Raw genomic sequence first — 13667 nt, 5'->3', positions numbered from 1 at the left:
TAACCATGACAGATCTACCATACAAGCAGGGTGTCCCATTTACAATCAAGCGAGTGTCTATGAAACTCTATTAAGAAAAAGGACGCATAAACAGAACATTTCATGCACTAAAAAACAGAGACTTTGCCCAAAAATACAGCACAAGGTAGTGACTGTCAAAACTCACAGGTTTCTGTTACTGCTGATGGTAGAGACCTCAATACCTTTCTGGGGAAGCTGCTAGACTTCCCACTTCTCCCTGTCAGTCAGTAATAACAGGAGTCCTAAGAATACTATCCCACGTTCAAAGTATAGTTTCTTTTTTTTTTTTTTTTTTAACTTGGATATGCAATCCATCCACTCAAAATAACACCTACTGTTTTTCTGAGTATTTTAACTGTGCCACAATACATTTTCTGTGCACGGTTAAAGCAAACACAAAAACAGCTACTTTCACCATGACAGGCCAGTGAAGTTTTCAAGTGAAGGGACAAATTCATCCCAGTACCACACACTCTGAACAAAGCATCTTTCTAATCAGAAAACCGTTTTGTAATGTATATGCCCTGGTGCCTTCCATCCACCTTGCCTGCCTGCCATTCTGGGTGGCTTCTCTCTACTTCTGGGAATGGAGGGAGGGGTAAGGGAAGTCACTCATATTTCTTTTGTCAGCTTGTGAAAAAAAATTCATGATTAATCTCCCCTTTCCTGTCTTCCTGCGAAGGCATGGAGAGACAAAGACCTGTGAAACCATAATCAAAGTAATATTTTCTTTTTCTTTTTTTTTCTTACAGGTGCTAAAAAACAGGATGAGAACGGGAGGGGAGAGGAAAGTTGGTGTGAGAACAGAGACACAATATGAACACCATTTCATTTGTTTAATCAAACATTTCTGCTCTTCCACTGTTTTATACAATGACTGATCAAGTGACCAAAAAAAGAAACAAAAAAGAAACAAAAAAGAAATAAAAACACAAGAAAATATCAAAGGGAGGGGAGACAGCATATACCACGTACCAAAGAATATATTTATGTTGTAATAAATATATATGTACCAAGCATTGAGAAAAACAATACAAAGGAAACAGAATAAAAAGTATTACACTTCCTACCAAGTACAAGAAAAAATACACTTCCTACCAAGTACAAGAAAAAACAACAACTGTCTCACAGGTTTCTCTTCGACTCGGAAGGTGACAAGTTATTTTGTTTCAAAATGTAAATCATCAACAACAACAAAAATTCAAAGCCCTCATCTTAGTCTTTCAGTTGCTTTTATTCCAACCAGTCGAACACTTGCAGCTGTAGGCAATGAGGAACAAATTACAGTGGCTGCCAGCACAAGTTTATAATGCTCAAAACAGACTGGACTCCATGAATTCCAAGTACTGAATGGATACCCTGCTTCACAACTACCTACTGGTGTCTTCAGAACTTTTCACAATTCAGAACTACATACTGAACTACATGTCAGTAATAATAATAATAATAATAAAACCAACAACACAGATTTCTATCCACACACACACGCACCACAGACACAACAGAGCCAAACAAATCACACAACCACCCTGTTATCAACTCTTAGGCTGCTCAACCACGCAACAATCCTGTGCTCAACCATCACCACAAAACCTCCTGTCACAAAGGTTTAGCCCACAAAGAAACAACAACATCCTCACACACAACGTTACAACACAACTAAGGTCAGGGGAGACCACCACTTTACTGGTGCTACAAGAAAACCATACAACGTCAAACCACACCCCCCCACCTCCCCACCCCTCCCCCACATATACAGACAGTCCACTCACCCGTTACAACTTGGAACACAAATACATTCAGTTTCTCAACTAATTTCAGTTTAACATCTAGTTTCATTTTCATGGAGTCAAAGCATGTGGAATAATCCACACACCCCACACCACATCTGCTTTCATTAAAAAAAAAAAAAAAAAAAAAAAAAAAGCAAGACCTAAACAAGCGCCACATGTCATTCAATAAGAACCATAAAAATAACCTCAATGCCATGGATTCATAAAATGGTTAAAACACCAAAAATCTTACATGCACAAAAAAAAAGGAAACTGCCCACATGAGCAACAACGAAAAAAACAAAAACAAAAAAAAAACAAAAAAAAACCCCACGATGCAGACACTACAGAACAAAGCACCTGCTCACGAAAACACAACGCTGCTCACGATGGTGACCAATGATAGTATCACACTGTCTCCAGCCCCTCAGCTGCCGTCCTGGGCCTGTTCCTCATCCTCGTGACGCTGACGGTACTCCTCCAGGGTGCGTTTGATCGTCTCCATCGAGTACTTGCACTTTGGGGACCCGCACGCACACGTGAACTGCTTCCACTTTATGATCCAGAACTTCTCCCCGTAGTCAAACCTGAGGTATTATAAAAAAAATAAAAAAATAAAAATAAAAGGATTCCTGTCCTGCAAACCTAACAAAAAAAGGTGGGTTTTTTCTTTCACCTGGAATTACATTTAGTCATAGCATACCTATTGTTTGACTCATTCCTACTAACACCAGCAAGAGACTGATTGCCGTCCTGTAAACCTGATGGAAGGAAGGTGTGTTTTTTTCCCCTTTTGCCTGGAATTACATTCAAGTACTACTTATTGCTTGACCCATTCATACAGACACCAGTAACAGACTGATTCCTGTCCTCAGCTAAAATACCTGTCTGTCCAGGACGAAAAAAAATGAAGCACCTATGGCTAGTTACCTCCCTTCCACTGGTTACTTCCCTTATCTTTGAAGCACTCTCACACAGGCCTTTTTTTCTTTCTTTCTTTTTAAAAAAAACCCAAAACAAAACAACCTTAACCTTTATTATAACTGAATAATAACAATACTAACTGTGTACATTTGTACAGCATCCTTTCTAACAGCACAATGTAAAAAGTTAGAAACATGAGCCCATCGCTCTCTACCCCCTCTCTCCCTCTCCCCCCCCCCACACATCTAATGCAATTTGGCAAGTATAGGGTGGTGTTGCAGAGGTAAAACACTTGAGGGTGCTTACAGATAGGTTTTGAAAAGATGAGAGTATGCATACACTGCTCATAAATTGCACTCATGCCAAAACTGAAGTGCAACGAATGAGCCCAGTATAAGCTTTAAGCTTGTTAAAATGCTCTTTAGTCTTTGTATTGTAATCATGTGTACTGTTGGAACAATTAGAGATTATTTGTACCAAGAGAGGAGTTTTAGTGAAGGGCAGGAGGCAATACAGTGACCGGGGAGCAGCGGACACAGTGGAAGGAGAGGACTGGGCCCCGCCTTCCTTCGCCAGAGCCTGGACACAGTGGACATGAGTTCACTGCTCTGATGGCCATAACGTGCCACGGGACCTTCCACCTTTAACCACTGCCCCCTGAACCGCCCAATATGGCTTGCCAGAAGTGTCCTATTCAATCCCTGAACTGCACGGTACGGCACATTCAACACAATGTTCATCTACCTTTACTTTTCAGCAGTCCCATAATGCACCTAGAGCGGAAATACACTTGTTTCTTCCTTCCACTGCCGCCACTTCGAAGTTTGAAGGAGCTGATTTTTTTTCTTTTGAGGACAAAATGGCTGAGAATGATTGATCAGACATGCCTTCAATCATGGGCAACTGTTATGAGGTATGTTCATTTGTAGCTGAGTATTTAGAGAATGAAAAAATGAGCACTCACACACAACAGATCACTCAGTGAAAGTCTGTTTTCACACTCTTTGATTCACACACAGCTTGAGACTTTTTCCAGAACAAATTGGATTTTTTTTTCCCTTTTAAATATTCTTCCCAATCAAAATGTCCCAATTTACTTGTATGTAAAACTATGTTTTCTGCACATCAAGAGCAGTCTCCTGCATCAAAATAAAGCCTTATTTTAAATGATTTTTCTTTTTTCTGGTATGGTATGTGTGGTTTCAGTGAGGAGTTACTTCCCTTCACACAGGATTTAGAAGTTCCCTTGGGATTTTTCTCTCAGGGGGCAGAGGGTTAACCTGGACACGAAAGCTCACCCCAGCTCCTCATAGGCCTTGATGTTGCGAGAGGAGAAGAAGCAGATGCGGGGGAAGCGCAGGTCCTGGTGTTCCACAAAGACCTTGACGGGCACCAGGTTGGGTTCACACAGGTGGTTGATGAAGCGAGCCACATTGCCGTACTTCCGGGCGTCCAGACAGTATGTGTCCCCGTCCTGCACGAACCAAGCATCATTCAGTGACTCATTTAATTCATCTATCTATACATCACTGATCATTCATCTATCTATTTATCTATCCATTTATCACTGATCACCGAAACGGAGTATAGCTGCTTACAAAGTGGGATAAAAAAAAAATTGGTCATACACATAAATGCCCACTAATACATTGGAGTTATCTGGGGTATGGCTGCCATGGACGTTCACTGAAGTATAGCCGTCTACACTAAGGGGAAAGTACACACACATAAAACACCACTCACACATAGGAATTAACCAAGGTATGCCTGCCTACACAGTGGGGTAAAAAGTCATATACATGAAAGCCCATTCATACATAGGAATTAACCCGATAATGTCTGCCTGAACAGTGGGTAAAAACATACACATAAAAGCCTACTCATACATTAAAGTTAACCCATATATGCTGCCTACATAATGGGGAAAAAACATGCAATTAATGCACACTCATACATGTATAGAAGTTAACTGATATGGCTGCCTACATAGTTGGGTAAAAATGGTCATGCACATAAATGCCCACACATACATAGGAGTTAACCAGAGTACGGCTGCCTACATAGTGGGGGCTAAAAACAGTCATACACATAAAAGCCCATTCATATAGAGTTAACAAGACCATTGCTGCCTACACAGCAGAGTTAAAAGCACTCTACATAAGCCCATACATACACATAAGTGAATTTAGGAGTTGCAGCCCATGGACAAAGAGGAAGAAGAATAATTCATCATTGGTATCTACAGCCCAGCTGACCACATAGTGCTATATTAATTAAGACTGAATCCTTTATGTATCAATCCCAGAATCTAAAAACACTCACACCCACATCTGGAAAAAAAGCAATGTTTCAGCAAGTTTTGGCTTGATATTGATGCATTTCCCCCCCCGTTCTGTGAAGCAGAAAGCTATTGAGTGTGTGAACATGGCTGCCAAAAATGCATTACAGAAGAGGTGGCTAGATTTTTGTTGGATTTTCTGCACAACGATGATGGCATGTAGCTGATTAATTTCAGACTTAAAGAAACAACAGGGTAAGGGAGGAGAGAGAGGAGTGAGTTAAAACAGCCTTCAATTATGAGAGAAAGACAATCACAGAGTAAAGGCAATGCTGGAAATGAGTAAAGGCAATGCTGGAAATAACAACAACAATAACAAATGTACTTATACAGCGCTGAACCTTTTACGGAGACAAAAAGCACTTTCACACAGGACATTCACATACATGCATAGCATAGAATATACAGCAGGCAGAGAGAAGAGGGCCAGACAGGTTGACAGAGGTGTCCATGAGCATTACCTTGTTGTCCAGGTCAAACAGGTAGGAATCGTCCTCCCGTCTGTCCGCCTCCTGGTCCGATATCAACTCCCCGATGTACCTGAAACCCCCACCATCACCATCATCATCACACATCCTACTCCAATGTACCTGAAACCCCCACCATCACCATCATCATCACACATCCTACTCCAATGTACCTGAAACCCCCACCATCACCATCATCATCATCACACATCCTACTCCAATGTACCTGAAACCCCCACCATCACCATCATCATCATCACACATCCTACTCCAATGTACCTGAAACCCCCACCATCACCATCATTATCATCATCACACATCCTACTCCAATGTACCTGAAACCCCCACCATCACCATCATTATCATCATCACACATCCTACTCCAATGTACCTGAAACCCCCACCATCACCATCATTATCATCATCACACATCCTACTCCAATGTACCTGAAACCCCCACCATCACCATCATCATCATCATCACACATCCTACTCCAATGTACCTGAAACCCCCACCATCACCATCATGATCATCACACATCCTACTCCAACGTACCTGAAACCCCCACCATCACCATCATCATCACACATCCTACTCCAATGTACCTGAAACCCCCACCATCACCATCATCATCACACATCCTACTCCAATGTACCTGAAACCCCTATCCACCACCACCACCATCATCAAAACACACTCCCTGCCTCCCATCCATCACAATACTAACACCACCGATAATTACGTAGGTACCCACGTCCAAATACAGAAAAAAAACGACAACAGATTTGACAAAAATGTCTTATTTCATGCACACAATGCAGATAAATCGCAAGTTCTTCTGGTCACCTGGATTTGATCAAAACAAACAATTCTAATTCCACATCTAAATTTAAAATGTACTAGCTGCATCTGTGAAGCGATCTGTCGAATTATGTGCAGCAAACAACAAACAAACCAGCACTGAACAATGCCTGCACGAATATCTATTTTTGCTGCCTGAAGTGACAAATGAGTGCAACAGTTCATGGTTTCTGCTGAATGAAAACAGGACCGAATCATGTATAGCTAATGTATTTGTCAGATCAGGGAGCAAAATAGGTCATTTGGATAAAATCAAGACAGATTCTTATTCAAGTCACACTTACTGGTAAAAGCATCTGTCTTGATTTGATCAAAATGACATATATTTTGCTCCCAGGCCTGATAACGTGTGAAGTAGCTGCTAGCTACATGATCACCCAAGTACACATTACCTCCTGTCTTTTCACACTACTTGCAACATGAACATTCCACAACATCATCATGTATAACATAGTTTTAAACAAAAACCAGTCACAGTGTAAAAATACTTCAAAACTGTGAATACTTTCCTAAAGCTATCATCATACTCTTTACTCGGACAGTAAATTACTGCAGCAAAACTTACTCGCAGATGAAAGTGCCTTTAGGGATGTCCATCAGACTGCGCACGCCCCACCCCCGGCCCTTGGTTCTGAACACCTGCATCCTCACCCTGAAACATCACAACACCTGCAACCTGAACACCTGCATCCTCACCCTGAAACATCACAACACCTGCAACCTGTACACCTGCATCCTCACCCTGAAACATCACAACACCTGCAACCTGAACACCTGCATCCTCACCCTGAAACATCACAACACCTGCAACCTGAACACCTGCATCCTCACCCTGAAACATCACAACACCTGCAACCTGAACACCTGCATCCTCACCCTGAAACATCACAACACCTGCAACCTGAACACCTGCGTCCTCACCCTGAAACATCATAACACCTGCAACCTGAAAACATGCAACATCACAACACCTGCATCCTGAACACCTACAATGTCACAATACCTGCATCATTAACACCTACAATGTCACAACACCTGCATCCTCACCCTGAAACATCACACCTGCAACATCACAATGAAACACCTGCATTCTGAACACCTGTAATGCCATAACACAACACCTGCATCCTGAACACCTGTAACGCTACAACACAACACCTGCATCCTGAACACCTGTAATGCCACAACACATTACCTGCATCCTGAACACCTGTAATGCCACAACACAACACCTGCATTCTGAACACCTGTAATGCCACAACACAACACCTGCATTCTGAACACCTGTAATGCCACCACACTTGCAATGCCACAAAACAACACCTGCATCCTGAACACCTGTAATACCACATTACCTGCATCCTGAACACCTGCAACATCGTAACACAACACCTGCAATGTCACAACACTGTGAACACCTGCATCTTACCTTGCAACAACACAACCGCAACATCACATACATCCTTAACACCTGCAACATCTCAACACCTGCAATGTCACAGCACTGTGGACACCTGTGTCCTCACCCTGCAACCTCACAACACTCTCCGACGGCCAATATGCAAGGGTTGATTCATCTGACTGATGGTTGAAGGTCCCACTGTCTTTTTAACAGCCATCAGGGCAGTGTGTCCAGGGCTTGGCACAGGAAGGCGGCGGGGCCCCAATCCTCTCCTCCCACTGTTTCAACCTTCCCCAACAGATGTCAGGTACCCACCCATTCACGCCCACGTGGAGGGAGGAAAACTTGAGTGACAAGCCTTCCCCCAAGAACACCACGCCACCACACCGAAACAAGAGCCTCGAACCTCGATCAGTGGTGAATGCTGAAGTCCAACACTAACAAATTCCACCACAGCGCCTTCTTCTTCAGTTTAGAAACAAAACAAAACAAGGTATTCCAAGTCTGATCATGAAACTTGAAAAAAAACAATCTCGCTGGTAGTGCCTTGCTTTATCTGCTGTCAAAAAAACTCACCTTCCATACTCTGCAAATACAAAGCATACATTCAAAGCGCTTGTTGGAGATCATATCATCATCGTTGTTTTCACTGTTATCTTTGACAGGTGGAGGGCCAAAAGCATGTTCACACAAACAGCAAAGAAAACTGTTTTGACTGGTTGCTTTCAACAGTGGGGAGGTTCACACAAACAGCAAAGAAAACTGTTTTGATTGGTTGCTTTCAACAGTGGGGAGGTTCACACAAACAGCAAAGAAAACTGTTTTGGTTGGTTGCTTTAAACAGCAGTGAAGTTCACACAAACAGCAAAGAAAACTTTGGATTTGTTGCTTTTGATAGTGAGAAAGTCAATATCACACAATTGTTAACTTTGTCTAATTGTGGTGCCATACTACTGCTTCAAAGTTCTATTCAGTGTCTGTTTCCTAATCCAGGACATTAATTTGAAACTGGAAAAAGCAAAACATTCCCTATAAGGAACGTTCCAACAGAAACAGTTAAATGATGATCTAAATTAATGACATCTTTAAACAGAAATCTCATTTTCTTTGTGAAATCTTCAATAATAGCTTCAGTTATAGCTGATCTTATACAACGATCTCAATTATTTACTAAAAATATATTTCAAAATATTTCTGCATTGACTTTTTTTCCTTCTTTTTGTTGTTGTAATCATCGTGTACTAAATTTCTGATCCATAACTAACACACACAAACTTTCAAACCATCTCATGCTGACAAACTTATGTGATTCCATGTTGCTGTAATCATCGTGTACTAAATCTCTGATCCATAACTAACACAAACTTTCAAACCATCTCATGCTGACAAACTTACGTGATTCCATGTTGTTGTAATCATTGTGTACTAAATCTCAGATCCATAGCTAACACACACAAACTTTCAAACCATCTCACGCTGACAAACTTACGTGATTCCATTTTGCACAACCCGATTATTACAGTTGACCCAGCAGCGGCATGCCCGATTGCACTCAAATATGTGTGGTGGGTCCAGCATGTTGAACTCCTCAAGCAGCCGTCCAAACTGACCACAAACACACACAGCTTAGCATGGGCATTGCACTGTTTGCTAATTATTGCACCATATCAAGCAAAACAATACTGAGTTATAACAACAATCATAAATAACAATACACAATACAATGCAGCGTTGTATAGTAAAGCTCCCTTCTTTTCTGTCTGAAAGTGTATTTGCTTTGGTATCAAACTGCGCCTTTCTAGAGAATGTTTGCAAGGGACAAACCTTTTTTTTTTAACGAGCATGATGTGCATAATGCACAAGGGATCTCATCTAAAAGACTAAGACTCTGACCACCACCCATGGTCTAGTAGAAGGGGAAGTAATAAGCCCTGTCTGTGAGGCAGACACAAAACTATTACCCATGTAATTATTGTCTGTTTAATACATTGGTTGCAGTTTATGTTTTTTTAAGCAAAACACAGAGAAATATGGGAATGGTGAGGTCAAGCAACCACTGGGCCATATCATGATGTTTACCTCACGATGTAAATAGCCAAATGATGTAGAACCTACATTGTTATAGAGTCAAACGATGTACAACTTACACTGTGACAAAGTCAAACGATGTACAACTTGCACTGTGACAAAATCAAACGATGTACAACTTACATTGTTATCAAGTCAGATGACGTACAACTTACATTGTTCTAAAGTCAGATGATGTACAACTTACACTGTTATAAAGTCAAATGATGTACAACTTGCATTGTCCTAAAGTCAAATGATATAGAACCTACATTGTTCTAAAGTCAAATGATGTACAGTTTACACTGTTATAAAGTCAAATGATGTTCAACTTGCACTGTTATAAAGTCAGATGATGTACAACTTGCACTGTTATAAAGTCAAATGATGTTCAACTTGCACTGTTATAAAGTCTGATGATGTACAACTTGCACTGTTATAAAGTCAAATGATGTGCAGCTTACATTGTTATAAAGTCAAATGATGTGCACCTTACATTGTTATAAAGTCAAATGATGTTGAACCTACACTGTTATAAAGTCAAATGATGTTCAACTTGCACTGTTATAAAGTCAAATGATGTTCAACTTGCACTGTTCTAAAGTCAAATGATGTACAGTTTACACTGTTATAAAGTCAAATGATGTTCAACTTGCACTGTTATAAAGTCAAATGATGTACAACTTGCACTGTTATAAAGTCAAATGATGTTCAACTTGCACTGTTATAAAGTCAAATGATGTACAGTTTACACTGTTATAAAGTCAAATGATGTACAACTTGCACTGTTATAAAGTCAAATGATGTTCAACTTACACTGTTATAAAGTCAAATGATGTGCACCTTACATTGTTATAAAGTCAAATGATGTTGAACCTACACTGTTATAAAGTCTGATGATGTACAGTTTACATTGTTATAAAGTCAAATGATGTACAATTTTCATTCTTATAAGATCAAATGATGTATTATTTACATTGTTATAAGTCAAATGATGTAGAACCTATACTGTTATAAAGTCAAATGATGTACAACCTACATTGTTACACAGTCAACTGATATACAACTTACACTGTTATTGGGTCAAGTTATGTACATTTTTACTAATCTGTAAAATCAACACTCAAGACTTTGAAGTCTTCAACTGTGAACTGCTCCAACATATCACATCAGTCATTCAAGTTCATTTTCATCCATATATAACAATTATCAAAACTTTATTTTGGTATCTTACCTTCCAGGCTAACTTCCAAACCATGCCAAGTCAACACAAATGTATCAACACATCCTCATATTCACCGAAACACCTTCCTGGACTCAAGTTGCCAGGTGAAAACACTGAAAGCCACAAACCTCTCACCGAACTAAAAGGCACATACTTTTTTCCAAACCTTTCCAAGACCAGACTGAAAATTTTTAACAATAGATATAAAGCCAAAGTGAACTAAAAATCTACCTACAACACCACTGATGAATGAGATAGGTGGACATCCCAGTGTCAAAGTTCATCACCAATCTTCACCACTTCTTGTTTATAATTTTGCGCTTTGTTTTTCAAACGCATTGAACGCTCTGTTGAATCGTACTGGTCAAAGGTTTTATTGAAATTCCAAGACTTTTCAAGTCTTTTCTTGCCCCGGAAATGATTCTTTTATTTTTCCAACACTTTTCGCACTTCCATGCTCTATGTATAGAATAACAACCAGACGTGAACATGTACTCACCTTGTCAAACCAGCACTTCACACTGCTACGTGAACACACACAGAAGACGGAGGAACAGTCATCTTTGCAGTGACAGCTCTGCAAGCAAAAAAATACAACAAAATTTTTTTCATCAAGGCATGGTCAAATAAACAGAACAATGCAATACATATTGAACACTTCTTCTTCCTCCTATACAGAGGTAATGGTTAAATAATATTTATACTGTCTACCAATCGTCACTCCTCCTTTTTCTCTGTTTTCTAAAACTGAACACTGTTCAACTGTATAAGGAAGTTCCTTTGTATGCTCGCAGTTTGACCAGTATACTTACTGTGTCAAAGTGGTGCAAGTTATCATCAATTTGTATTTCATCAGTCTACCATCCATTCTATTTTCTTCTTTCAATCACAAAAGGCAGATAATGCTGATGTTTCTGGTTGCAAGTCAGCTTTTGAAGCACAGCAACTTACAAGGTTATACAGTCTGATTCAGAAAACTCTTTTCTACCATCCACTGATGTTTTGCAGATACTATGCCCTTCAAGGCTGAACCTTGGAGAACTGAAATCAGAGTGGCATCATTCTGAACAGCAAGAATGACTGTTTGCATACTTCAAAGTGGTGCAATCAATGTGTGACATAACAAAAGTAACACAGCCCCAAGAGGAAGAAGTCAAACAGAGACCAACAAATCCTGACCGTCAGGTCACTGTCACTTTCTCAAGGAGGCATCACTGCATTCTGTCAAAGCCATACACATCTCAGCTGGTATGCAGACGCCTTACCAGCCACATAACCCAACATTCTTAGACCTTGAGCATGCATATATATTTGCGTACCTATCAGAGTGGATTTCTTCAACAGAATTTTACCAGAGGGTAATATTTTTGTTGCCATGGGTTCTTTTTCAGTGCACCAAGTGTGTGCTGCACAGAGGACCTCAGTTTGTCGTCTTATTTGCATGACAAAGACACTCCACTCCATTTTCCAGGGCAAGACGAAGATTCAAACCAAGACCTTCACGGACACTGTACTGCCAGATCAGGGTGTTGACCACTGTGCCACCTTCCACCAATGAAGCAATGGCCCTTCACTGACCAGTATACTCAGCTGCAGTCTTCCTCCTTTGTGGACTATGACTCCAACGTTTACTCGTATGCACGAGTGGGCTTTTACGTGTATGACAGTTTTTACCCCTACTATATAGACAGTCAAATTCAATTTTCAGAGGGAAAACTCAGCAACAGAGAAGGGGTTAAGCCACTGCCACAAGGGAGAAAGGAAAACTGACGAACAGAACGATGGACAAACGATGCCAACCCCTGTCAAGTGCTTGTAGAAACAATCAAGAAATTAGGTAGGAACAATCTGAATTTGGTAGGAACACTCACGACTCTGAGCCACATCAGCAAGTGGGCACAGACGCTGTCTGACTGAGATGCAACTTGATTTTACCACGTTCTCTTTTGTTCGGGCAAACGATTAAACTGATTGGTCCACTCAATGCTGTTTCAATGTAAACATGCAAGCGACTAGCTGAGCATCATCACGTGAGACCAAAGTTTGTAGTGACTGCCCTGGCCTTGAGATAGATAATTCAAGAACGTCTGGTTAATGTTACAACAGGAAAGCATGTGACCATGCTATGCAGTCAACAATGAACTCATAGAAACAATTCTGATGCTGGCGCAATGTCTGAACAAACTGCGATCGAGTGTAACAAAATTCTGCAAAATCGTAACAGTTGGCATCTCTGGAAAAAGGACAATGTCCAACAGAAGGTGCACTGACCTGCAGGCTGGTGATGACATTGTTGATGTGCAGGTCTTGTGTCTCCACGTTGTGGTTGACGTATAGGTAGTCTGAGGGGCAGGGCTCGTCGTCCACCGCATTCACACACGCTATCGGGTTCTTCTCTCGCCCAATCGAAAGGTCCCTGGGGAACATGACCCTACATATTCATCCATTTACTCCTCCAACATCTCTGGTACAATGTTATTTCAATACAACGCTGTTTCAATGCAATCATGTTTCAATACAAAACACAATGTGATTTCAAAACAAACTACAATGTTATTTCAAAGCAAGTACAATGCTATTTCAATACAA

At 40.6% G+C, this 13667-nt stretch overlaps 1 protein-coding gene across 3 annotated transcripts in view; it reads right to left on the bottom strand.

Moving 5' to 3' along the window:
- Nucleotides 1–294: 294 nt before the first annotated feature.
- Nucleotides 295–13667, bottom strand: part of LOC143276258 (uncharacterized) — a 53519-nt gene continuing 40146 nt past the window's right edge. For 2 of the 3 annotated variants that reach the window (XM_076580741.1, XM_076580742.1), the window contains exons 21-27: nt 13350–13494; nt 11578–11655; nt 9276–9391; nt 6950–7036; nt 5517–5595; nt 4016–4191; nt 295–2380 (exon numbers count right to left, since the gene is read on the bottom strand). In XM_076580741.1, the coding sequence (XP_076436856.1) occupies nt 2221–2380; nt 4016–4191; nt 5517–5595; nt 6950–7036; nt 9276–9391; nt 11578–11655; nt 13350–13494 (841 nt within the window). In that variant the 3' untranslated portion in view covers nt 295–2220. The other variant, XM_076580743.1, reaches the window with a different exon arrangement.

This window comes from Babylonia areolata, chromosome 31, assembly GCF_041734735.1.
Source record: "Babylonia areolata isolate BAREFJ2019XMU chromosome 31, ASM4173473v1, whole genome shotgun sequence".
NCBI classification, from domain to species: domain Eukaryota; kingdom Metazoa; phylum Mollusca; class Gastropoda; order Neogastropoda; family Buccinidae; genus Babylonia; species Babylonia areolata.
Note: the sequence above shows the minus strand (reverse complement) of the source record. Positions and strands in the feature narration are given on the sequence as shown.